This window comes from Anas platyrhynchos, chromosome Z (assembly GCF_047663525.1).
Source record: "Anas platyrhynchos isolate ZD024472 breed Pekin duck chromosome Z, IASCAAS_PekinDuck_T2T, whole genome shotgun sequence".
NCBI lineage: Eukaryota > Metazoa > Chordata > Aves > Anseriformes > Anatidae > Anas > Anas platyrhynchos.
This window is the reverse complement of record NC_092621.1, coordinates 50128206-50154550: the sequence shown is the minus strand read 5'-3', so window position 1 is coordinate 50154550 and position 26345 is coordinate 50128206. Positions and strand designations below refer to the sequence as shown.

Genomic DNA, 26345 nt, shown 5'->3' with positions numbered 1-26345 from the left:
GCCCATCAAAATAATTTTCACCATGAACTAGATATTATTTTGCAAATTAAAATTTAGCTCTTTTCACCAATTTTTCATACTTTTATATTTTATTGTATTAATATATATAATTATATATTAAATATGCTTATATTTCAAAATATATTAATATAGTGTGTATTGAAGAATGCTGGACAGAGAATGGCCTCTATACATTATATGAATTCTTTGATCTATGCTGTGCCATTCAATATTTAACTATTCAATTTAGTTATACATTATACTATGCAGTTTTAGTTATACATTAATTCTTTTAATTTACCATAAGATATCTGATAGGAAATAGTATGCCTAGAAACCAAATGAAAACATTTTTTTCATGCTTTATCTCCAAATAGGATCTTGAATTCATGAATATATTTGTTGAGAATTTACTTAGGACAGTAAAGCAGTCCCAAAATCTGTTTTATGATACTGATCTTCTATTAATAGAAGTTAGATTTGCAGTCTGACACATTTATACTGAATCTTGGCAGAAGTAAAATCTTCATAACGTGGCGCATTAAGCATTTTCAAACCTTCAGTTGTCAAGAGAAGATAGATTTTTGGCTACCAGCTCAGAAATATATGTATTTTAAATGTGTGTAGAGAATATCTGAAAATATTAATTTTGAATTAATATGGGTGTGAAAAACAAGCTACATGTCTGTCAGGGCATTAGCAATAGTCTACTTATATATTATGGTTGTTTTAATCTTTATCCAAACCATAATCAGTTATGTAACATTGACAATAAAATGTTGTCCAGGGTTTTCCTGAAATTCCTAGTACTGCTGATTATTTGTATTATCCTTCTTCAAATGTGCAACATCAGAACATACCATTAACTTCTATCAATTCAATTTGCATGGAGTCATTTCTTTGAATGGCATCCTAATGCTGATGAATAAAATAAAAAATATTGAATCTGCATTCTTCTAATGTTTAATGCACATGTAAGTCAGCATGACAGTCAGACTCTTTAGGACTCTTTAGGACTGATTGCTTAGCATGTCAATCTCTGTATATTGCCAGATCAAAAGCCAGTAACTGTCTGCTACAGACGAATCCTCAGAGCCTCAATTCTGTGATTATTCCCTCCAAGCTCCCAGGAATGACATATACTGCAGATGAACAGTGCCAGATTCTTTTTGGACCAACTGCTTCTTTTTGCCAAGAAATGCAGGTAAGTATGGGTGTATACTTCAGAAAATGCATCTGCCAACTTGTTTTTCCATGAAAGATATTTTTGTGCACGTGTTTGAGGGAAAGCAAAGATAGCACCTTCAAAACTAATTTTACATTGTGCTTTCTGAAGTCAATGTAAACATTTTCATTTGTTTATCATGTAGTGCTTGCTCTAGATCTCCAGATATGCTGAGTCATGTCATACCATATTGCTGATACGGTCCTTGTGCTTTAGAAATAGAAGTTCTTATAGTCACCTCACTGCAGTGAATGGAGTAGTTGTGATATATTCCAGTGGGATTGGATTTCATACGTAGCTTCTGTTTCATTATGCTTTGGGTATTCAACCTCCGTGTTTAACCTTCAGTAACTTTCAGTGCCTGTGCTAGTTCAGAGTGAGAACAGTGGTGTTCACTGGGATCTCTGTACAACTGAATATACCCTGACCCCCAGCATTATCCCTTGTGAGCCCAGACAGAACTGTGAAGTGCAATGGGATTTCCAGTAATGAAGTGAATTTGCTGAGATGCCATTGAATTAAACAATGTCACTATGTATTAATCTCAAGAAGACAGATTAACAATATCTTATGGCTTAATACTAGTAACATCTCATTGAAAAAGCATTTTAAAGATGATTTCAACACAGAAAAATTGTCCATCTTTAACGTATAGTGGTCAGATACCAGACATGTTGGATGCCCTTGAGAAGGTAGCAAATACAAGATAGGACAGGAAATGGAATTTCCTCCACAGGGAGTGTGGAATATGATCTAACAGAATGAGGGCTAGGAGGAACTGTGAAGTAAAATTTCAGCAGAGTTAGAGTGACAGAGAGTCTAGAAAGGTCAGGGGTATTTAAAATGAAAAGTATAATTCCTTACTCCTTTAGTTCTTCAGTCTTTATATTTTCAACTTGGATGTAGTACTCTTTCTTTAGCCAGTTTCAGTGTGACTGATCTTTATCCTCACGTTTCTCAAAGGAAACACCGCAATACATGTGTGACTATGACAAGCTGAGAGGGTGTAGCTGAGAAAAAAGAGCTTTAAGTTTCTAGTTATTATTTTACTATCTTATTGAAAACATTTTTGCTCTGACAGATGAGCAGTAGAACTCAATAAAATGATTCTATAAATGTTCTTAGTTACTTCCAAGCAAGTTTCTTGTTTCAAGAAACTTCCAATCTGTTTCTTGTTTTTTGAAACTTTGAAATACAAGATGCAATTTCAATTTCTCATTCTCCATAGCCCTATTCAGAACAAGAAAATAGTACTGCTTTATCCACTATTTCTTTTTAAGATGCTCGTTAGCAGGTAAAAGTATTTCAAAATTGAATTTCAAAACTAAATGATACTCAAACCTGGAGACTTGCTATATGCTTTTCATTGCTCTGGACACTTTGCTTCTTTGTGTTTAGCTTGTGTTTAGCTTTAATTCAGGCTGTAAATCCAAGTACCGTGTTGGTCCCATACCTGATGTGTTTCATTTGCAGATACAGTAAATATACTTCTGTCAGGATACTGACTCTAGGGTTTCTTTGGTTTTTCATTATTATTTTAGAACTGTTAGGAAGTTAAATTTAGAATATTACCATGGCAGTGCTGCAATTGTTTGCAGAGAGAGTACTTTAGCTCTGGGTATCTAGTTGATATCTAATTGCTCATTTCTAATCATTATCTTTTTTTTTCCTCTTATAGCATTTTGTATGTAAGAATTAACATTACAACTAATACACTTATCATTTTTTTCTCAACTTGTTGAATGATAATATTAAAATCATTAATTTAGGAAAGTTGCTATGAAGTGTTAGTATTAATATACTATTGTAATTTAAATACAAAGATATGTAGGCTTGCTTTGAAGAAAGAATATGATAATGTTGCAATACCATACAAAAGGTATTTTGAACAGTTCTTTTCTTCTGACCAACTGCAGGTTAATTCTTAGTCTTTTTCATAAACTCAGTCTGTTGCTTCATAAACAGAAAGTGAGAACTTCATAGCAATTTCTGTGAAGCAGGCATGGAGTTTTGCCAAAATCCTCTGCAAGACTGATAGCCCTGAACTGGAAATCATACATGTATAAGCAAATACTAAACTACGATATGACTGCAATGCAAGTTCAAGGGACTTGGGCCTATTAGAAATTACATTAAAATGAAGAAAAGGGCAGAATTTAGAAAATCCGAAGAAGGCAGGAGAGACCTTACACAAAGGTCTACTGCTGATCTCTATAAAGCCACCCTGCTCTTTTTCCTCTGCATCTTCCTCTGGAAGTAAAATATACACTCCCTCCTTGCCCCTCAACAACAACAACAAAAACAAAAAGAATATAGATGTGATCCTCAGGCTGTAGACCTAAAGAGCTAGGTATAGCAAGTTGGGCACTGTGTTCAAATCTCCTTCTTTTGTTCCCTGCTGTGAGTCTTATATTTAGTGCTTCTATTTGGGAAATTTACATACCAGTATCCTAGTACAATTAAATAAGTTTTCTGTGGTGAATTGGGATATCAGAACAATGGACAGAACACAGGCCAAAACCATCTTTCTCTTCCATGTTTCCCCTGCATATGAACAGGAAAAAAAAAAAAAAAAAGTTTCCTTTTAAATTGTGCTTAGACTAAGCTATATATACTTCCCAGAATCCTCCGTGGGAAGGATAGTAAATCATTGACTATAAATTGACTATGAAACACCGACATTACTTTCCAACTGCAAATTGATGTTAGTAGCTATTTTTTTTATCATCTCCCTCTGAAATATAAGTATGTTACATGGAAATAATAAATATGTTGAATTTAACCTACCTAATAATTACATTTTACGTGTTATAAAGGTGATTCAAAGTTCACTGTGTTGACTGTGCTGATTATTCTGACTGCCATTAAAGTCAACATGTAGGAGACTCTTCTACATCTAAAACCTTATTAGTACATGTAAACACATCCAGTTACATCTAAAAGTTACATCTAAAACTCCTTAGTAGGAGCAGTATTAATTTGTTGCAATAATTATTTCATTGTGCATTGGAGAACACTAAATTTTTCATAGAGTCCAAACTACTTGCTTTCATCACTGCATACTGTCTTCTGCTCTGCTGGTAACTGGCAATTTACTGTGGTTACAGTTGTCCAGAAGCCAGGAAACAAGAGAAATGTACTCCTTGAAAGTTAATTTAAACTTCAGTAAATCCAGTAGTTTATCGCCCAAGTTTTCTTGGACATATTCTATTTGCTGAAGGGTTTGTGCACTTCTATGTACAAGATAAATCATGAACTTCATCAGTCGTACCTTTTTTCTGACTGATGGTTTGATAACTGGACTTACATGTAGCCTTTCTCATTAAATGCGTATATTTTGTATGTAACAGCTATTCAACTAAGAAAACAATTGAGTAACGATGAAAATATTTTTCTTTACAATTATAAAATAATCTACAAATATCATTGGTACAATCAATGTTGCATTTCCACTGAGATATAATTTTCTGTAAATTTTATTATACAACAGCACTTCAAGGTAATTTACCATCACCTTACATAGCAAACTCCAAGAAACACTGCAGATGACAATGATTATCCCTTGCTATCAAGAATTCCTTTTTATGGTATAATAGCTAAAGCAAAGGACTGAAGGCACCATTGAGGACGTACTCCTTTCTTTTCCTATGTGAGCCTCTATTCCCCCTCCCCCTCTTTTCCCTCCCTCCTCTTCCCCCCTTTATGAATGGTATCCAGACTTTTTTTTTCTTTTCATCTTTATTTCAAAGACTTCTTTTTCATACCCTAAGCAAAATTTATAGAGCCTGAGAAAAGTGTGAGTGGTTCTCAGGGTACAAGATTTATACCATGTCACCATGCTTATTTTGTAAGGGAGCCAAGTTTGCTTTTATGCCCATGACGTTTCACAAAAGAATCAATTATACCCTAACATTGTTTCACATAACAGATAGTGAGATCATGGCCCAGAAGTAGTTCTTGGTGATTAAATGAGATTGTAGAACTTGACAATTGAATGTAATTGTTGAACTATTAAATGCTGGCTTTTAAGATTAAAGTCCAGGATGTGAATGCTATCTAGTCAGTTCCACTAAAACAATTCCTGTTATAACACAGCTGTGATCTTTGCAAAGTAGTAGGAGACTGGTTATATTTCATGGTGATTTTTAAGTCATTTCAGGGAAAGATCACAATGAAAAGAATGAAAGTCATGGAAATATTATAGCCCTGGTGAAATATCCATCCTCATATCCAACACCACATTTTAAACAATCTTGACTTTGCACAAATACAGTTCTGAAATGCTCGTTTTGTCTCCAGTCCTTCCTTTCAACTGGACCTTCTTTCCAGACGCTTATATGATTGGAAAAGCATCTCTATCATGCACACAGATCTCCTTCAGTCCTTCAATTTAAAGAGCCCCTGAAAAAAAATTGTTGTTTTACATTGTGACTTTTTTGTTATACTTTACTAGTTTTTATTGTTAAAAACCCATGATTAACCATTAACTCATTTCTACAGAAAACAAACAAAAAAAAATAATTCATGTGTGCTTGGCGATATTTTGTTTTCTGGTATATATACACAGATGTATTTTACATATTGCTAATGGTCTACTGTCTCCAGTATAATTTTATCACTTTCAACAACTCACATTTTCCTTGGTTAGTCTAAATAATTGTCATAGCTGTTGTACTGTGCTTCTGATAAATACCTAATGAACCTCTGTGAATGTAACTATACAGTTTTTGAGTGCATGAAACATTTTTTCCCAGAGGAGTAAATATTTCTGATTTAGAAGTTTGTGCTTTGATTTTGGTGTGACTGTAATATTGATAATGGCATCTACTGGTTTTTCAGTCGGCAGCACTGCAGATTTCTACTGAAGATGTTAAAGTGTGCATCATTGTTTTTGTCCAATTACATGTTGAAATCCACAGGAGACAAAAGTTAAATGGTAACAGTAATGTTTAGATCTCTTGCTTCTGTAGTAGGAGCACAATTTGAGGAGTAACTAAGGAGTGTATCTGGCATTTGACTAAAATGAAAAGCCCAGAAGAAAATATGAGTCATCCTCCAATTTTAATAATTCCATGTCTCCGTTTTCTTGGGTTTGGGGAATCTCAAAGTCTAGGGTGAAATGTTATAGTAGTATTGAACGCATATTTAACAAACTAGTGAAGAGTGTTTTTAGAGTACAGTTCATTCAAAGCTCAGAGATATTTCTAGCTGGGGGAGTTAGATTCATGGTTCATAAAGAGGTGGTATAAAAGTATTTGCAGAGACATGCAGATGTATACAGAGCACATTAGCAAGTCAAGCATTTTGATTTGATTGACTTTGCAAAGCTCAAGTGCATCTCTGTGCTTAGGCACCCAAATCCTTGTAAATCTGACTTCACATTTTAAGAGGAGAAGAATTTCTTCTGGATTTGCATCAGTTTAGCACAAGATTAAAAAAAAAAATATGGAAGTATGCTTTAATAGATAACATAAAGGAAAAAATTAACATTATTTTTTGAAAACCTGTATGAGTTTTCTTCAGATGTAGTCATCGGTCATTGATGAATGAAGACATGGGAATAGGATTTATTTTATTTTACATTATTTTATTTTTGACTTAGGAAAATTAAATTAGCATGTCTTTGTCTCAGTGAGGTTGAGTTGTGGCATAAGTGTAGTCAATCAGTTCACAGTTGATGTGGAAGCAGTTATCCCTGAACATCTGATACTGTCTAGTCTGTACCATCTTCTGAAACTGGCCCATAAATCCAATTGCTAGGTTTCACTTCTCAGATTTATCTTAGTGTGTTTAAAAACCACTTTAGAAACAAATGCTCTTTCTCCCCTGAACAAGGGTAGAATTACAGTTTAATATATGAAAAATATTTTTTTTAGAATTTTTCCAGGTGCAGGGTAGACCTTCTGTAGTTATATTTTATGATTTGCATAGACTATCTGTTTTCTCCTCAGTTCAGCTTCTGCGCGAAACTGTCACAAAATGAATCAGGAGTGAGTCTGACTGCTGCCATCCTGACTTTTTCTGTTCAATGCTTCAGCCCTCTGGAATCTAAAAACTTTTAAAGCTGATGTTACAGACATTTTTACATGCAAGACTCCCACTAGAACTGTCCTGTTTCCTTGGTTCAGACACAATCTTTTATTGAATTATGTTTCCTGTGCAGTAAGACTTTTTTCAAGGTAGCATAAGATTTATCACACAATTTTCATGCATAATGTAAAATGAACAGAGACTCCTAGAAGGTTTACCAATGTAACAAATCATTTCAGCTTTTTATAAAGCACGTCTTCTGGCAGCCCAGGGTTCAAAAAAAAATCTGCTGTTCTTTACCTTTTATGCTTCCTGTGACCCGACTCCCTCCCACCTCTGCTGGATCCTTTCTTCTCCTCTTTGGGGGTTACTATGCATATCTGAGAGGGAAATCAATCTGTACATTCAGGCCTTGAACCATACCCGAGTGGCCTCTCTTCATGTCCACCCAGTTTCCAGGTAAGGGTGTAACAAAACAGAGAGAAGTCATGGCAGAGTCATGGGAGAAGGAGAGCTTTTTAGAGGAAAGTGGGGAAAATTGACAAGGAAACCTGGGGAAATATGTGCCAACATACTGCAAGGCTGTGCTTGCTTTTGAAGAAGGTAAAACTATGTTTTTGTGATGCTCAAGACTGACAGAGTAAGCAGCTTTTCTTTTCACCTCTAAAATTAACTACTGACTAGCATTCTTCTCATCTGCCTTCCCCTTCCCCACAAAAATATTTCAGCCTGATTTGTCACCTTACTTTGTATCTTCTTTGTGGATGTCAGGCTTGATTTACTTTTGAGATATTTCCAGTGTAATGAAAATTATGAATCATTGGAAGAGCCTAAGGTAGCAGCAGTCACTGTGGTTGTATGAACAAGGGGGATTTGGACATCCTAAAGAAACCTCCAAGTTTCTTACAAACACATTCCTGCAATCATAGATCATAGGTCTATATGATAGGTCTATGATATAGATCATAGGTCTATATAGCTGCACAAAGACTGATTAAACCTTATATTTATAAATTAATTAATTTTAAAACCTTGCCTCTTAATGCTAGTGACAGTGCTGTTTTCTCCCTTTAAGATAAAATGAATGAACACTAAATACGTGAAAACGTGAACTTATTTTAAAAAATAGTTCTCAGAAATCTCCAAATGTTGTTAATAAAGAATTACATCCCTTTTACTTACCTGTTTTTAAAATGGTGCTAAGGAGCTCATTTTTATCCAGGCATACTGCTCTGTTTCCTGACTCGTGTTCTAACAAATAGAAACAGAATCTTTTAGATTCTGTTTAGGCCACTTTTTAGACTTACCACTATCACATCTCTTCCAGTCCCTGGTGGAGTGCATCTGCACATTGGCATCTTGACAACACAGGGTAAAATTTTTCCGATATGCTTTGTCAGATCTGGAGTATGCAAAGACTATAACCTCCAGGGTTAGACTTAAGGAATTCATCCCCCTATCTGTCAGCACTCTAGCTTGACTTGTTACATTAGCCATTCATTAATAGAATTCAAAGCAGAATTTGCATGCTTTGATTTCTGTGCATGTTTAACCTACCTTTAAGCATACTTCAGTACTATAAAATTGGTAACTTTATTTAAAATTACTGGATTATGTGTAGAAAGTAGTTTTGCGTAAAACAGATTATGTACTTACCTGTGTATTTGGCTTTCAGCATGTCATATGCACTGGGTTGTGGTGTAAGGTGGAAAGTGAGAAGGAATGCAAAACTAAACTGGATCCACCCATGGATGGAACAGACTGTGACACTGGAAAGGTATTTTTGTTTTTTTTTAATTGCAGAAGTGGTAAAGCAATATAAATTATACTGAACACCTGATATTTAAGGAAAAAGCAGGATAAATCTTTGCATTTTTTTAAAGTTACTGCTTACCTCAATTATCATGGGAATTATACATGCATAGTAAAACTATATGTTCTATATTAGAAAGTATAGACATGGTACAAAAAAAAACTTTTCGCTACAAGCACTTATATGTTTAAAAAAAGCCAAAGCCACAGATGTTTTAATCCTTACGCTGTTTTATTTCAAACTTATTTTGTTTTCATATTCTATTTATGAATGGAATGCCATTGTTTCATTGCTTATTGTAAACAGAAACATAAGCTTTCAGAGATACAAAGATCTTGGCAAAGATTTCAGATTTAGTAGACATACGGAAGGAATCAATACAGATTTGCAATTTAACTTTTTAGGATAAGCTTTGTAAAGACTTTCTTACAATGTCAGTACATCTAAAAGGGTCATTATGTGTCATATAAATGTCATTAGAAGTAAGACATCAAAGAGAAATTAAATGATCACCTGAAGTCAGACTTAAATTAAATGTTGTCATTCAAAAGTTTTCATGTTCGAACAATCACTATCATGTGTGTATGTAACCGTAAATGAAGATAAATAAACTCAAATAGATAACACAGGAGGAGTATGCATATATCTTGGGATTTTCATGATATTGTGCTGACAGCAGTCTCCCACAGGAGTGATTTCCTCTTTTAGTCATATTCACCAAGGGCTGTCATCATCCCCCCCCTCCCACCCTAAAGTGAACAAATCAATCAAGTAAGGTAAATTTTCATGTGGTATCATTTTACATACTGAGGAAAAAACAGGCTTTATTCATTTTCATATCTCTAAAAGTGTTACACTTGCTCTGATTTTTTGATTCTTGTAAATTTACATAGCTGGTATTTTGTCTTGAGTCAGCATTTTGAAAATCATAGACATACCTTTTGTTTATGGTTATGTTCGTTTTGCTAATGCTAGTGTACCTGTGGTAGGGAATAAGAAAGTTACTCATTAAAACCCAAAATTTTCCATTGTAAAACCATTGCCATCTCAAACTGGACACCTAAAATTAGCATGCATTTTGAACGTTATTATCTGTACCTTATTAATTCACTTGCAAAAGGTGATAATAGCACCTAATTGCACAGGACTCATTCTTAAAGGTTATGGTCGTAATTGTGAGAGCATTATGGTATGGTAGTAACATGAGTCCTAGAAAGTCTGTGAGGAAGGTAACACCACTCTCTTGTAAGGATTAAATAATTAATAAGTGTTAGAAAAAGTACTGATTCTATTTAGGATTGATGAGTTCTGTTCCAGGCTGCAGGGATACCTTTTAGAAAATTAAGCAGAAAATTAAGTAGAAAATTAAGCAGAGATCACTGAAACATCTCAGAGGATTAGATGGGATTCTTCTTGTTTACTTGATATCTGTCCAAGATGAGCTTCAGATTACGGAAGTCATTTGTTTTAGTTTCTTTGATTGTAGAGATGGAGTATTCTTGTCTTGTATTCCTCTCTTAGGATCTTAGGAAGTGATTTACTTTGTCTGGTTTCAAGCTTATTCCAGCTCTGTTATTTTGTAAGTCAAGAATTTGTGAGCACCCCTCACACCCTGTATCAGGAAGATGCTATCACTGAAGAGAAGTCCATTTTGCCTACTGTATCTGAAGGAATATCTCTAAAAAATATGAGCATTTATACATGATATGGACATAGGCTACAGAACATACCATTGAATAGTTGGATAGTTTTTGAGTGAGAAATTGCTATTATCTTGGGAAATCATATATACGTATACAATTATTGAGGTGATATTCTAAAGTTCTTTAAATGTCAGAAATTCAGTTAAATTTCTCAGCACTACTTTATGGAGGCTTTAATTTCTCTGTCTTTGAACACAAGTTATGGATAAACTCTCATTTTCTCTCATAGTATAGTTACAACTTATAAATTACTATGCCACTTTATTACACAACTTACACAATTATATAATTATACATGTATATTTATAATATACATTATATATAGTACTATATAATATATATATTATACTATATATATAGTGTATATATATATTATATAAACTATATATATAGTACTATATAGTACTATATAGTACTATATATAGTACAATCATATAACCTGTTATACAACTAAATTATAACTTACATTATATTTTTACGGTATATAATTTATACATATATAATATATATTTATATACATATATATGTATACATATACATAATTATATATGAATATACATATATATGTACATACATATATATAATTATATTTATACAGTATATAATTGTAATAGCATATTACGATTGTCACTGGATAATGAGTGATAAAGCACTGGTTGAATTGGTGCTAGTGAACTAAACTAGTCCAGTGAACAGCCCTGAACACTGTGCTGTGATTATCCTTACAGTTCAGCTGGTGGATGATCCCTGCAGTGGGTTTTGGCTGGACCTAAAAACAGTTTCCTAGGCAATATGCTAGCTCAAACAAAGGGGGCCACATGGTCTGGAAATGAAAAACCTGTTCCAGGAGGCACCCTGTGTTGGTAATGAACTCGATATTGAAGTTGTGGACAAAACTTGCACATGATACTTAGACACTGAGCTAGAAAAAGGACATTAGCTGTTATATTTACTAGAACAGAAAAGAAAGCTAAATAGAACAGTAGGAAAAGATACTGCTGAATTATATGAAAACTTTGTATTGAACAATGTTTTTGTTGTGCTTCCCACGTGCTTGCGGAGCAATTATTTTTTTTTTTACATATGTGATGATTTATTTACCTAAAAGCTGAATTTTCATCTAGTGGTGTAAGGCTGGAGAATGCATCAATCGGACTTCTTTTATGGAGCATATGGAGGGGGAGTGGAGCACGTGGAGCACTTGCAGCCGTACTTGCAACACTGGAATCAGCAGTCGACAGCGCAAATGCCCTGGGTAAAAATAAGTTCAGGCTTCCATTGCTGCTCATCTGTATTTCTGAACAGAATTTAAATCTTTATGTTAGAGAAACACATTCAAATATAGTTGTTCTAGACACAAGCAAGTAATTTTTTATGAATACTCAAAAAGACGTAAGAGAATAAGTATTCGATTTTTTTTTTTTATTGCATAGTAACATTATTTTTCCATTTTTCTGGTTTTCTCAAAATCTTAGGTTATGGGAGAACACAACTTTTACTTTAAGCTTAACCTGGAGAAGAAATAAAAAATTAAATCCATAGTTTTTGACTTGCAGAGTCAGTACATAATTCTTGTTTGTACTTTTTATTTATTTATTTATTTGTTTGTTTATTGGTGGTGGAGAAAATTGTCTTCTGTATCATTTGGAGATCCAGGGAATTGCAGCTTGTACAAAGAGATCTTTTTTTGCCAGTTTTTCAGACAGTTAGAATATCTAATATCTAGAGTATCTATAGAAACAAGATATAGAAACTTCTTTTCTTCTGAAAATGAAAACCTTGTGCCATTGGGGATAAAGAGATTTTTACCACTGACTTGAATGGTGTATAACTATATCTCATTAGCCAGATAAAATATGCTTTCCTTTTAATTACTGAGTGCCACATTCTTCTGTGGTTCACTTACACAACGAGAAAAAATGGAAAAATAGGCAGAGAAGTGGGTACAGGCTACAGTAGGTAATTAATGCAGAGTAGAATAGAGTAGTGTAGAGCAGAGCAGAGCAGAATAGGTGATTTAGGAAAATACAGAACAAAAAAGAAAATGAAGGATGAAAGGCAATATAATAGATTGGGGGGGAGGGGAAGATGACAAAAATGATGAATTCAAAGCAAGAAGTTTGCATAATGAAACATGAGGAAAATTTGTATATGGCTGTACAAAAGAGTAGTATTTTAACAGAAACCTTCGATAAGCAAAATGTTATGTTTCCTCCTATCTAAATGCCACTTCCAGAATCATGTCTAAAATCTATTTGTAGAATTCAGTAACATCTTAATTTCACTTTAGTACATTTTTCTACATAAGATTCCCAATAATTATTCCAGTTTTCAGAATTCACTATTCTTTTGCCTTTTTCATTAACACCTGTAAGAACAATTTGTGCAACCAGAAAGTAACAGTATGAGCTTTGTAACAACTAAATTAAAAAAAAAAAAAAAAAAAAGAGAGGTAGCAAATCTGAAGTAATACAGATATTATGTGCTTTCACTAGCACATTCCTCTCAGTCCATCAAGAGAAAAATCATTTGAACTGTATCAAAACTGCAGCTGAGGTTCTGCTAATGGAACACACCAACTAACCCTAGTACTTCTTTGGGGTCAAGTGTAAGTTATGATTTATTATCATAACTTGACTCATATTAATAATAATCATTATCTGTAATGTAATAGGTCCAAACAGAAGTCAAATATGTTTTGTTCTGTGACTTTGATTTCTTTCTGAGTGATTTCTTAATATTGTATGCCGGCAAAATACCACTTGAATTGAATTGAATTTGTGTATGACCTAAGTAAGTTATGCTGTAAGTCTGACAAAACATTACAAACAATAAAGCATGATATTTATGCCATCTTTTGTAGTCTAGGCATTGAAGGAGAGTGTCACGGTCCCATGATGCAGTATAAAATATGCGAAAATCCTTCTTGTCCTGCTGGTGTGCCTGCCTTCAGAGACTGGCAGTGCCAGGCTTTCAGTGTCAGATCTTCGTATCAGAAGCACGTGCACCAGTGGCAGGCTGTGATCGATGATGGTAAGTGTAGGCCATTCCCAACTTGTTATGATATATTTTGTTTAATAAACAACAACAACAATAATAATAAATAACCAAACAATAACACACACACAAAGAATTAAGGTTGGAAAATGGTTATTTTGTGACATTAGCAGAATTGTAAGAACTAGGAATAAAGAAATTCCTGGAATGACACAGAATTACTGTAAGTATGTGTTACCGTATTTTAAGCAGTTCTTTATTGCCAGTTATATTTTACTCTTGAAATAAATTATCAGAAAACATTACAAAGCACAGATTTGGCTGAATCCTGAAAAATATGATCACAAACTTATTTTAGTATATATAGTTAAAAAAAATTAAAAAATAAAAAAAATTTCTTTGGGTACTAATCTTCTGAAGAAAACACAATGAAAACTTATGAAAACTTGTCAGACAGTTTTCATGAGGCTTGTATGTTATCTTGTATTCAGAGTAAGGGGAACTCTCCATAGGTACTTATCTGGTGAATCAGTTTGGCTTTGTTTTACTAAATTTCATTTTAGTAAAGAAAAACATGATTTATATCCTAAAGGATAATGAGTTTTCAGCCTGACTTAAAATAACTAAGTCATCTGATGAAAAATCTCTACAGTCTTCTATTTCCTGTTGAGGGTTATGGATGGTTGTTTCATCTAAGTTTGTTCTTAGAAACCGTGTAGTCCTAAGCTGTCCTCCAGGAAACACAAACCTAGAGACCAGTGAAAGAATTCCAGTGCTACAGAAATCCATTGCTCCCAAATTCATACTAATTTGTCTTATTGACATTTACTGGAGCCTAATTGCACACCATATCCAAAGTAGTTGCTGTGTTTAAGTAAGGTTACCTATAGTATGTTGAAGTTATCTAGTGTTGTTGATTGATGAGATGGTCCTGAGGGAACTGGTATACGCAGTTGCTGAGCCAGTACTGGTCATATTTGAGAAGCTGTGGCAGTCCAGTGAATTTCCCACTGACTGGAAGAGGCAGAACATAACCCCCATTTTTAAAAAGGGAAAAAAGGAAGGCCTGGAGAACAGCAGGCCAGTCCATCTCACCTCTGTTCCTGGCAAGATCATGGAGCAGATCCTCCTGGAAACTATGCTATGGCACATGGAAAACAGGGAGGTGATTGGTGACAGCCAGCATGGCTTCACTGAGGGCAGATTGTGTGTAACAAATTGTGCCTGGTATAGTCTTCTATACCAGGGTTACAGCATTGGTGGATAGGGGAAGAGCAACTGATGTCATCTACCTGGACTTGCACAAAGCATTTGACACTGCCCCCCATGATATCCTTGCCTCTAACCTGGAGAGACATGGATTTGATGAATGGACCACTTGGCGAGTAAGGAAATTGCAGGATGGCAGCATTTAAAGAGTTGCAGTCAACAGCTCAAATTCCAAGTGGAAATCAGTGACGAGTGTTGGACTTCAGGGATGAGTGTTGGACTTCAGGGATCAGTATTGGGACTGTCACTGTTTAACATCTTTGCTGGTGACATGGACAGTAGGATCAAGTGTACCCTCAGCACATTTGCCAATGAAACCAATCTGTGTGCTACAGCTGATACACTAGAGGGAAGAAATGCCAGGACATGGACAGGCTTGAGAGGTGGGCCTGTGCAACTCTCATGAAGTTCAACGAGGCCATGAGAGAGTCACAAAATCATAGAATGCTTTGTGTTGGAAGGGACCTAAAAGATAACCTAGTTACAACCCCCCTGCCACACCTGCTACTAGATTAGGTTGCCTAAAGCCACATCCAGTCCGGTCTTGAGCACTTAAAGGGAGGGGGCATCCACAAATTATCTGGGCAACCTGTTCCAGTGTCTCACCACCCTCAGAGTAGAGGGTTTCTTCCTAATTACTAATCTATATCTACCTTCATTTAGTATAAAACCATTCCTATCACTGCACTCCCTGGCAGAGTCACTCTCCTGCTTTCTTGTAGGCTCCCTTTAGTTACTGGAAGGCTACTGTATAGTCTCCCTGGAGCCTTCTCTTCTCCAGGCGGAACAACTCCAGCTCTCTCAGACAGTCTTCATAAGAGAAGGTGCTCTAATTGTCCTCATGCTCTAATTGTCCTCAGTGCTCTAATTGTCCTCATGACCCTCCTCTGGACATGCACCAACAGATCCATGCCCTTCTTGTTCTGGTGGCCCCAGAGCAGAGACTCTGTGGGGGGTCTCACAAGAGCAGAGTAGAGGAAGAGAATAATTTCCCTCAACCTGCTGGCCATGCTTCTTTTGAAGCAGCCCAGGATATGGGTGGCTTTCTGCGCTGCAGGTGCACATTGACAGCTCATATTGAGCTTCTCATCAGTCAACACACCCAGGTCCTTCTCCTCAGGGCCATTCTCAATCCATTCTCTGCCCAGCCTGTATTTGTGCTTAGGATTGCCCCAGCCAAGGTGCAGGACTTTGCACATGGCCTTGCTGAACTTTATGGGGTTTAAATGGGCCCACCTCTCAAGCCTCTCTAGGTCACTCTGGATGGTATCTCTTCCCTACAGCATGTCAACTGCACCACAAAGCTTGGTGTAGTCAGCAAAATTACTGAGGGTGCTCTCGATCTCACTGCCCATTTTACCAGCAAAGTTGTTAAACAGCACTGGTCCTAATACTGACCGCATAGGAACGCCACTCATCATAGGTCTCCATGTAGACATTGTGCTGTTGACCGCAACTATTTAAGTGTGACCGTCCAGTCAGTTCCTTACCCACTGAGTGGCCCATCCATCAAATCCATGTCTCTCCAGGTTAGAGACAAGGACATCATGTGGAACAGTGTCAAATGCTTTGCACAAGTCCAGGTAGATGACATAAGTTGCTCTTCCCCTATTCACTAATGCTGTAACCCCATTGGAGGTGGCCACCAGATTTGTCAGGCATAATCTGCCCTCAGTGAAGCCATGCTGGCTGTCACCAATCACCTCCCTATTTTCCATGTGCCTTAGCGTAGTTTCCAGGAGGATCTGCTCCATGATCTTGCCAGGTACATAGGTGAGATGGACTGGCCTGTAGTTCCCCAGGTCCCTTTTTAAAAATGGGGTTATGTTCTGCCTCTTCCAGTCAGTGGGAACTTCACTGGACTGCCAAAATTTCTCAGATGTGATGGGCTTAGCAACTTCATTCACCAGTTCCCTCAGGACCCTTGGATGCGTCTCATCAGGTCTCATTGGCACCTTCAGAACTTGTGCACCTTGAAGTTCTTTAGCTGGTCTTGAACCTGATCTTCTCCTGTAGTGTGAGGTTCTTCATTCTCCAAATCCTTGGCTTTGCCTTCTGGGGCCTGGGCTATGTGGCTGGAGCTTTTTCTGGTGAAGACTGAGGCAAAAGATTCATTGAATACTTCAGCTTTCTTCATATCCCAAGTAACCAGATATCCTGTTTCCTTCCAGACAGGGACCTGATTTTCCCTGGTCTTTTGTTTTTGATGTACCTACCTATAGAAGACTTTCTTGTTGCCCGTGATGTCCCTGGCCAAATTTAATTCTAATAGGGCTTTGGCTTCCCTAACCTGATCCCTGCTACTCAGACTATTTCTCTGTATTCTTCCCAGGTATATGTCCCTCCCTGCTTCTACCCTCTGTAGGCCTCCTTTTTCTGTTTGGCCAGGAGCTCTTTGCTCATCCATGCAGGTTTCCTGGGGTTTTTGCATGACTTCTTCTTTGCTGGGATGCATCACTCCTGAGCTTGGAGGAGGTGATCCTTAGATATTAACCATCTGTCTCAGTTTTCTTTTCACTTTTCCCTCCAGCGCTTTGTCCCATGGTACTCTACCAAGCAGGTCTCTGAAGAGAGCAAAGTCTGCTCTGCCAAAGTCCAGGATACTGATATTGCTGTGATTTCTACAAATTTTTGTCTCTTTGATTTTAGTGTCCTTACAAAATTTTTAGGTTGTAAATCTTGATAAGCTGTTCCTTTGAAAAATGCTTATACATGCTGTTCTTAAAGCTACCAGGTGACATTCAAATTCCATTTTAAGCAGTATAACAGGAGTGCAGCATGCACAAACTCAGGCTGAGACTAATGCTTCTGAACTAGAGATGGCTGTGTCTGACAGGCTGGCAACAGAGATCACATCTTTTTGTACCTTCCCGCAGAGATGCTCAGAGGCTGTGTTGATTTTAGTGTATTAAATGTGCCCAGACCACTCTCTGATGTGAGCTGGTAGAGAATGCCTGTATCCACACTTCTCAGTTCTTTGGCACTCTGAAAAGGATGATGACATCCAAACAGCTTTTTGGAAATGCTCCTTTGCAGGTGGCAATTTCCAGTCTAGACCCAGCTAATGCTAGTTGGCACGGGTGAAAAATGTGCCATGGAGTGTTTTGCAGTTTAACTGTATAGACAGTAGAGTTCCAGTGCCCTTGAATGTTTCCTGGAACTGTTTAATTTACTAATAAAAATGCACTCCAGGAATCTAAAAGTCAGCATGAAGTCAGAGTCATGTAGATTGTGTCCAAGTGAAATCAGTTTCAAGTTCAGGATTGACATTATCCTTTCAAAAATCTGCAAAAGCTTGGGAAGAAGTTCTGAGTTAGTATACTTGTGATTAAAGATATAAAAAAGTCATGTAATTTTGTACTTGGTTGACCACTGACAGGAGACTTTATTTTATTTTATTTTATTTGTTATTACTTTGGCAGTGGTGAAGCAAACTTCATTATTTATAAATGATGACCCTGAGGAATACATGGATACATAGGATATGATTACTTTTTTATTCTTTTCAAAATGAGAAATGATTTGCAGAATGCTGTAGAAATGATTTTCAGAATGCTGTAGAAATGCAGTAGAAAATTGCCTGACCTTGGTAAAGATGTTGGACAGAATGTGTTCAGTATTTAGTCTTTTTTTTTTTCTCCTTTTTTTTTAATGTGGGTTTTGTAAATCCGTATATTTTTCTTCCCAGGGTGTTTCAGTTACTTAATTTTTTTCTCTTTGACCTGCATAGTTATAAAATCTGGAAAGTGTTAAGTTTCTTTTTTAACCAATATTTATGATCTGCCAGAAGTATGGTAGAATGAAAGTATAGATTACAACCAAAATATTCCAACAGCTGTAATGTGCATATTCTTAATTGTAACAATGAACATGACATGAGTACGATGTAGGCCAAGTTTATAGCACAAGTATGTTCTAGCAGGAAAAAGAACTTGAGTTCTTCAAACAGATGAGAAAAGGATCAAAACTGTTGTGTTTTTTTCACTGTATCTAAGATAACTTTTTATGCTAACTTAGATCCATACCGTGAAGGTAAGCATTTGTTAGTTTTAAAATACTGTTGATAATAATTTTTGTTACCTGACGTTTTGTGAACTCATTTATTTATTTTATTTATTTATTGTTTCCATCAATTGCTACTACAGAAAAACCCTGTGCCTTATTCTGTTCACCGGCTGGAAAAGATCAGCCCATTCTTCTAACAGAAAAGGTGATGGATGGGACTTCTTGTGGCCAGCATGGGTTAGATATCTGTGCAGATGGTAGATGCCAGGTATGAGTTACTCCTTTAGAAACTGGATACATATGCACATGGATGCAGGTGCATACATTTGTTATGCATATGTGCTATTTCTTTGATGGAATGTTGCAATATGCATGACCAAGACTGAATGTCTCTCTATGTACCATACTAAAATATTTTAAACTCTTTTCACTTGCAACACAGTACCTGAAGTAACTGAAGTTTTAGCTTCAGGAATGTGTCTCTCTGATATGGCTGATTACAAGAAACTGCAGCAGATTGGAGCATAAGTGTTACTGATTTCAACTTTGATAGATGAGGATGTCGCAGCCTTCAACAGGCTGGGAAATTTTGCTATGGCGTGTGGATATGTGTGCTTAGTTCTGTCAACAGTACAAAATTTTACAGCTAAATAAACCAAAGAAACTGAATTGCAGATAACTAAAGTAGAGTGCTTCCGCTATTCATGATCCTGAGAATTTATTTGGTTCATAGAAGTTCTTTTGTCTCTTTTATAGTGCCTCACATGGAAACTCTTTCATATGAAAATCCCACAGAGCTGTTTATTTCCTTGGTCCGCTTACCATTGCACACCTTGAATTAAGTAGAAACCTTTAACAGAAATGATTTTGCTAGATACTATAATAACTTAAGTAAATTAAATATTTGTAGATGCATGCATGCATTTATATATGCATACAAATGCATGTATGTGTATAATAAGTCTCGAGTGACTGGGCACGTGCAACATGTATGCACTTAAGTACTTCATTGAACTGGAGTTTTTGCTCATGAGATAAAAATTAGAGTTTTAATCACAAAGATGATGTATAACCCACCTTTTTTTCTTGAAAAAAATATCTTTTATTATCCACTTTTTGCATCTGTCTGGCTAATAAAGCCAAATAATAATAATAATAATAACACTACTAAACCGGTTTCTTGGCATATGAAGAGGCAGAGTATTAATGAAATTTGAATGTTTAATTTATAAGATCTTTCACATTTAACTTGTCTGTTCAAACAGATGAGGAGGGACTTATGGTCTACAGCTGTGGAGTTAAATATTTAAATCTTGCAGATATACCATTTTAGATACACAGGTCTTTGAACACTTATGCCTTAAAACATATTTTAAATTCTATATATTTTATTTTAGGGTAGAATCACTAACAAGAATTGTATGCATAGAGAGAAGTAACAATTTTCATATGGTCGGAAATGAGCTGATCTTTAATAGACTACAGTTTCTGTTGTTATGGGAATTCTTTATTTCCTTTTTAGCGTAGCTTTTACCTTCACCATTTATGTTGAAAATGTGTTTAAGTTTTATTGGTTTTATCAGTGCATTTATGCTGTGCACAAGATTACTTTGTGATGTCTTCTCTCGTCTCTAAAAAGTTTTTATTTCATATCAGGCCAATACATGAAATTATTTCTATTGTCAAGCTAGCAGTGATTTTTAACAATAGAAATGCATTTAAGATAGTAATGTGAAAGTGCTTGAGTAAACACTATTTGTTTCAAACCAAATACTTTTCCATAAAGCACATATAAATTGTGTATAAATCTTTCATTAGGTGGCCCTTTACCATTATGGGAGTGGCAAAGAATCTGCTGTATTTTGAATCAAAAGCTGCGCGAGTTGCAATCACTGGGCACTAAAGCCTATTCAGTGCTTTGCACAGTAGCCCATCCATCAGGGCCAGGAGATGCCAGAGAGAGGTGGGAGCACATGTGTGTCCCTCTTAGAAAGCAGCTAATATTGTTGGCTAACCATATAAGAAGACAGAGTGCAGCAATCTGAGGAAGCCTAACATCAGTGCTGGGTCACAATGATTAGGTCATCTTGAACAAGATGCCCACTCATAAGTGCAGCCTTATGAAAAATGTTGCCTGTCTCTCAATAGCTTTATTTTCTTCTCCCATAGAAATTTGGCTGTGATGGTATATTAGGATCTCTGGCTCGTGAAGATCATTGTGGAGTGTGCAATGGTAATGGAAAGTCATGCAAAGTTATTAAAGGCGATTTTAACCACACCAGAGGAGCTGGTAAGTTCATCTACTTTGTAGACTCAGAAAAGCATTAACTGCTTTGATTGCTTTGAGTATTACAAACTAGGGTATGCTTTTCAAACTGATGCAGTTTCTCACTATTTCAGACCCTACAAAGGAGATTTTTGAAACTAATCCTACCCTGATCATATGTTCAATGCTTAAGATACAAGCAAATTATTATTATTAAATTGCTGCAAAATAACATTGTTTTAATTTTATAAAAAATTATTGAATTATATGATTTATATGTAATTAAACACATTATTTCATAGGAAAACATGATTGCTAAAAATTTGCAATTTTTTCTTGGTGTTTATAAGTAAATAAACAATACATTCTTACATTGTTTAGATAATTTAATGTTCTTCAAAATAAATGATCTTAACTATGATCTGTTAACTAGAGTAATGTCATTAAACCAAGCAGTTGGAGAATATAAAATCAAATGTGTGAAGTCTTATATCCTTTGCATTATTTTATGCTAGTATCAACATGTTTTAAAAAGTAAATAAATTTTCTGATGCAGAATGAATATTAGATTTTCAAACAGTCCTGTGATCTGTTCTTTGAAAGAGGTGAATTGACTAGCTACTGCACAGTGGTGTTTGCAGAGCAGAGGATTGAAATCCTAATAGTGTTCACTGTGCACCATTTATGCCTTCTCTTAAAGAAAAGTCTTCCCTTTCAAACAGTGATTTACCAACTGTTTTCAGCATTTGTTTGCGATTACACTTTCAGTTTCTTGTATAGAAAATGTGCAGAATTTCAAGTCAGTAAGTAAATCACATCATAAATTACTGTAATTAGAAGCAGACTATATCTTTGAACAATCAAGGACTTCAATGCATTTACTTAAATGCATACTTAAAAAAATAAAAATAAAATAAGAAATGTATAATCATCAGATAGTTATGTCTGGCCTTGTCTTAAGGTAATATAGAACAGGGATCCCAAACCATGGCTGAGTCTTGAGGACTACAGATCAAAAACTATGGAGAAGGTGACTGCTAATAAATGGCAATATGTCAGCTCACTTCTATAGCTAGTGCAAATATCCAAACACTTCTAAAGATTTTTCAGGATTTTATGTCAATCCACATTATTATAGTATTGCCATCTAAACATAGCTGTGTTGTTTTCCTTCTCAAGAAGCTGGAATATCAGCAATACATAGAATTATTAGATCTTAAGGGAATTAAATAATGCTGTTTTGCAGCTATCTAATTTTCAAGTTTTAAGACTAAAATTTTGAAAAATTATTATAAGTGCTCAGTATTTGCTTATAAAACTTTGAATAGCTACACAGGATAAATATTTTTTACTATCTACTTTTTGAAGTTCACTTAAATAATCTATAATGTGATTTTATTTATAACATTCTTTGTTGTACAGTGTTTTCCACCTGCATTGCCTTTTCACCCCTTTTTACGTAGAGAAAATGGCTCAAAAGCATGTGTTAATCCCACACAGTAAGGAAACAATTTTAATGCAATACAACTAACTAATAAATATACCTCCAAAGTCATTCATAACAGGGGTTGAATGTTTTAGCAAGAAACCTGGAGTACAAAACATTTACCAAAACAAACAGTGTGATGGTGTTTACTTTCTGGTGCCATATCATTTGTCCTTACATGCTGAATGAAATTGGAATTTGTCTGGTCTGGTAGTGATAATAATACTATTCTACTTGGCTGGAGACAGCTTTATCTGCCCCATCTCCAGTCTGCTCCAGCATCACTAATTTAGGTTATGTTTCACTTTTCTATCCTCTTAATATTGCATCATAGTATATGTGTATTACACATAATACAGTTTCATTTTTGTTAACAATTTTAACATTTTTCAAAGACTCTCAAGACATTGTTATATAAATTATAATTTGTTACAGTTAAAACAGAAAATAAACAAGAAAGAAAAAAACATACAAAATGTCCTTTTCCATACTTTTGTATTTAACATAGTACATATGGTCTCATGCCTAGGTTATGTGGAAGCTTTGGTGATACCTGCAGGAGCACGAAGAATCAAAGTTGTGGAAGAAAAACCAGCTCACAGTTATTTAGGTTAGTGTTCATGTCCTGTTTGGATCAACACTGAAGAGAGCTAGCTAAACATGCTTGTGTAATTAAACAAAAATATATGTAGAAAACATTGAAAATAACCTTTAAAGAAATTTTGTAGAAATTGCATAACATTTGGCTATTGCACTTTTTTTTTTTTTGTTTGTTTGAACTTTCATCTCTTCTCATTTACAGAAATATTCAAAGAATTAGTTCAGATATCAGAAAAATTCCCCGTTGCAGGATTTTCAGTGCTTTATGTCGAGAACACATATGAAAACACTTCACGTTGAAGCTAGTGAAAAGTTTTATGCTGAAACATGGAATAATTTCTGCTTAGCCAAAAAAAAATAAAAAATGCACTGACCGATCAATACACAGGAAATTACCAACAAAGTCAAATGAAAGCTCTAAAGTTAAACTAAGAAAGCACAAAAATATTTATTTGGATAATTTCAAATCATCTAAATGTTTTCCTTGGGCAAATGTAATCACAATTATTTTTTTTAGTTTTTACTTTTTTTATGGAATTACATTTCATTGAAAATTTGTTTTTTTGTTTTTAATGAATTGTAGAGCTGTTGTCTAGGAGAGTATAATTTGTAATTGTTGTTATGGTTAATGTTGTTGTGGTATAAGTGAAATACCATAAATATTTAGTGAACTGCTTGTAGCTTAAATTGAGAGAAACTTAATACAAGAAATAGGACAATGAAATGAAAAATTGCCTGATTTGTCCCCTGTTCTTAGTTCTGTTCATAAGTTATATTTCCATTTTAAGGAACTTTTTACTCAGTACTTTAACTAAGAGAACATAAAAAATATCAAGTCTTAGTTATGACAGTTGACATTATTAATGTGTGACTGTTGGTTTGTCATGAGGGCTGTGCCTATCCTGTTAAAATATCACAGGAGATTTAGAGTTCTGGATTGTTTCGTTGTGCACCAATGGAGCTTGAGATGGAGGTCTGAGTGTCAAATCGATAACAGAAGTTTCATTTTCTTAGTTTTCCAAGTTGTTTTCTTTTTTTTCATCCTATGTATCTGCTGTGTTATCATATGCAGACAAGTGAAGTACTGCTTAGTTTTTATTTTTTAAATAATGTAAAAATAAATAAAAGCTGGAGTTGTATTTAAGGAAATTAATTCATTTTCATAAATAGCAAGCTTTCCTCCCTTAACAGGGACGCAAAAAGAATTATAATTCTTTTTATGAAATCATATCAGATATGCTGCTTGTTTTTGAAAGGTGCTAATTAGCATTAATCAGCTTTTCATTGATTGTCACTTTAATTCAGTTTTTATTGTAGCTAATGTCAGTCTGAATCATTGAGATTTTTTAAGACTTTATGTGGAAGCAGGAAAATATCTCTTATTTTGGATTAAAACCTAGGTTTTCACACTTTTTTCTTACTTTTATTAGCAAAAGGTATTTAAATTAAACTTTATTCAATTTCAGCGGATTTATTCTGAAAGCATGAAAAAATTGAATTTAATAGGAGTAACAATTTAAATGTTAACACTTTTGACTTGGAGTAGTAACATTGCCATTTTAGTGAAGAAGGTATAAACATTTCACCTTAGAAACAATATTTTTCAGAAAATTGAATAAAAGTGTGAAATACAGTGCAAATTAAATTCTATGTTTCTGATTTATTTTTATGTTACGGTTCTGTATGTTAATTTTACATTGCATAGCACTTTGCTCTCTGGGCTTTTGAACTTGAAACAGGTCAGTATAGGCCAACAGTATTCCTGCTTGGCTAATTTTCTTAAGATCTTTTTTTTTTTTTTTTTTGAATGGTATAGCTCAAATAGTATAGCTCAAATAATTAATAACTTTATAGTTGAAGATACAGCTGTAAGCATAAGGTAGCCCAGCATATACAAAGAGCTGTGGCTTACAAAGTAGAAACTAATTTAAACTGCTGGAAAATTTGATCCCTGTTGTACAGCACAGGTCAAATACAGAGACAATCAAAGTAAAATGCCGTTCTCTGGATTTACTAGGTGATCAGAAAACAATGTCACTGTGATATGGAAGCTTCCATGATGATGCTAAACTGACCAGTAAAACCACAGTCCATAGCAGTAAATCTTCAGAGGAATTCTTTCTGAACACATCAGATACCTTTATCTGAGGTATATCAACATTTAACACAGTTGCAGGAGCTCTGGCATCCTAGAAGAAAAGATAAAGTATAACTTGCAACTGCATTTACTGAATTGATGACTCTGTCAAGGTCTGTCCTCTTTTCTCCCCTCTGGGGAGGTAGAAGCAGTGATGACCCACAGATCCACTTCAGTGAGGTTTTCTTTACAGTTTTGAAAGAATTACATACTCTTTTATTATTATTATTATTATTATTATTATTATTATTGTTATTGTTATTGTTATTGTTATTATTATTATTATATTTTATTGTAATGAAGCCAAATTAATAGGTATTCCTTATTACTTAATTATATGAGGAAATACATACAAGATTGTGATTCTTCTTTCCTCAGTATTAGGAATTTCTATTCAGGAATAGAAATTATTTGTAATAGTAAAGAAGGAAAAACAAGTGTTTATTTGATTTAAGAATATTTCCTAAACCATACTCATTTTGGAATTAGGATCTGTGGTCTAAGATTATGCCTTGTCTGCTGCTACATTTTCCTTTGTATTTGGCAGGTGGTTTTGTTTGGTTTTATTTGTTTGTTTGTTTTTGTTTTTTTCAGTTCTTAAAGTAGAATACAGAAACGAAGTTCAAAGTATTTTTCCTAAGAGATATACCAGGCTTTGAGTTTAGAATGCTTATCTTTGTGACACTTGTATAATGGCATGTCAAGATGTCAAGTCCAGTATTATAATGAATTACTAAGATTAGTTACAGACTTGTGATCTAAAAACTGAAAATTCTTGGTGTTAATTGGAAATGAGAGAAATTATTTGTTTCTA

General features: G+C 34.9%; 1 protein-coding gene across 2 annotated transcripts in view; it reads left to right on the top strand.

Annotated features, from left to right (window-relative positions):
- The window catches only part of ADAMTS19 (ADAM metallopeptidase with thrombospondin type 1 motif 19), a 163110-nt gene that overhangs the window by 98712 nt on the left and 38053 nt on the right, over positions 1-26345 (top strand). For both annotated transcript variants that reach the window (XM_038170694.2, XM_038170693.2), the window contains exons 10-16: positions 1054-1204; positions 8931-9032; positions 11896-12026; positions 13635-13804; positions 19183-19310; positions 21212-21332; positions 23324-23404. In XM_038170694.2, coding sequence (XP_038026622.1) covers positions 1054-1204; positions 8931-9032; positions 11896-12026; positions 13635-13804; positions 19183-19310; positions 21212-21332; positions 23324-23404 — 884 coding nt within the window. The remainder of the gene's footprint in view (positions 1-1053; positions 1205-8930; positions 9033-11895; positions 12027-13634; positions 13805-19182; positions 19311-21211; positions 21333-23323; positions 23405-26345) is intronic.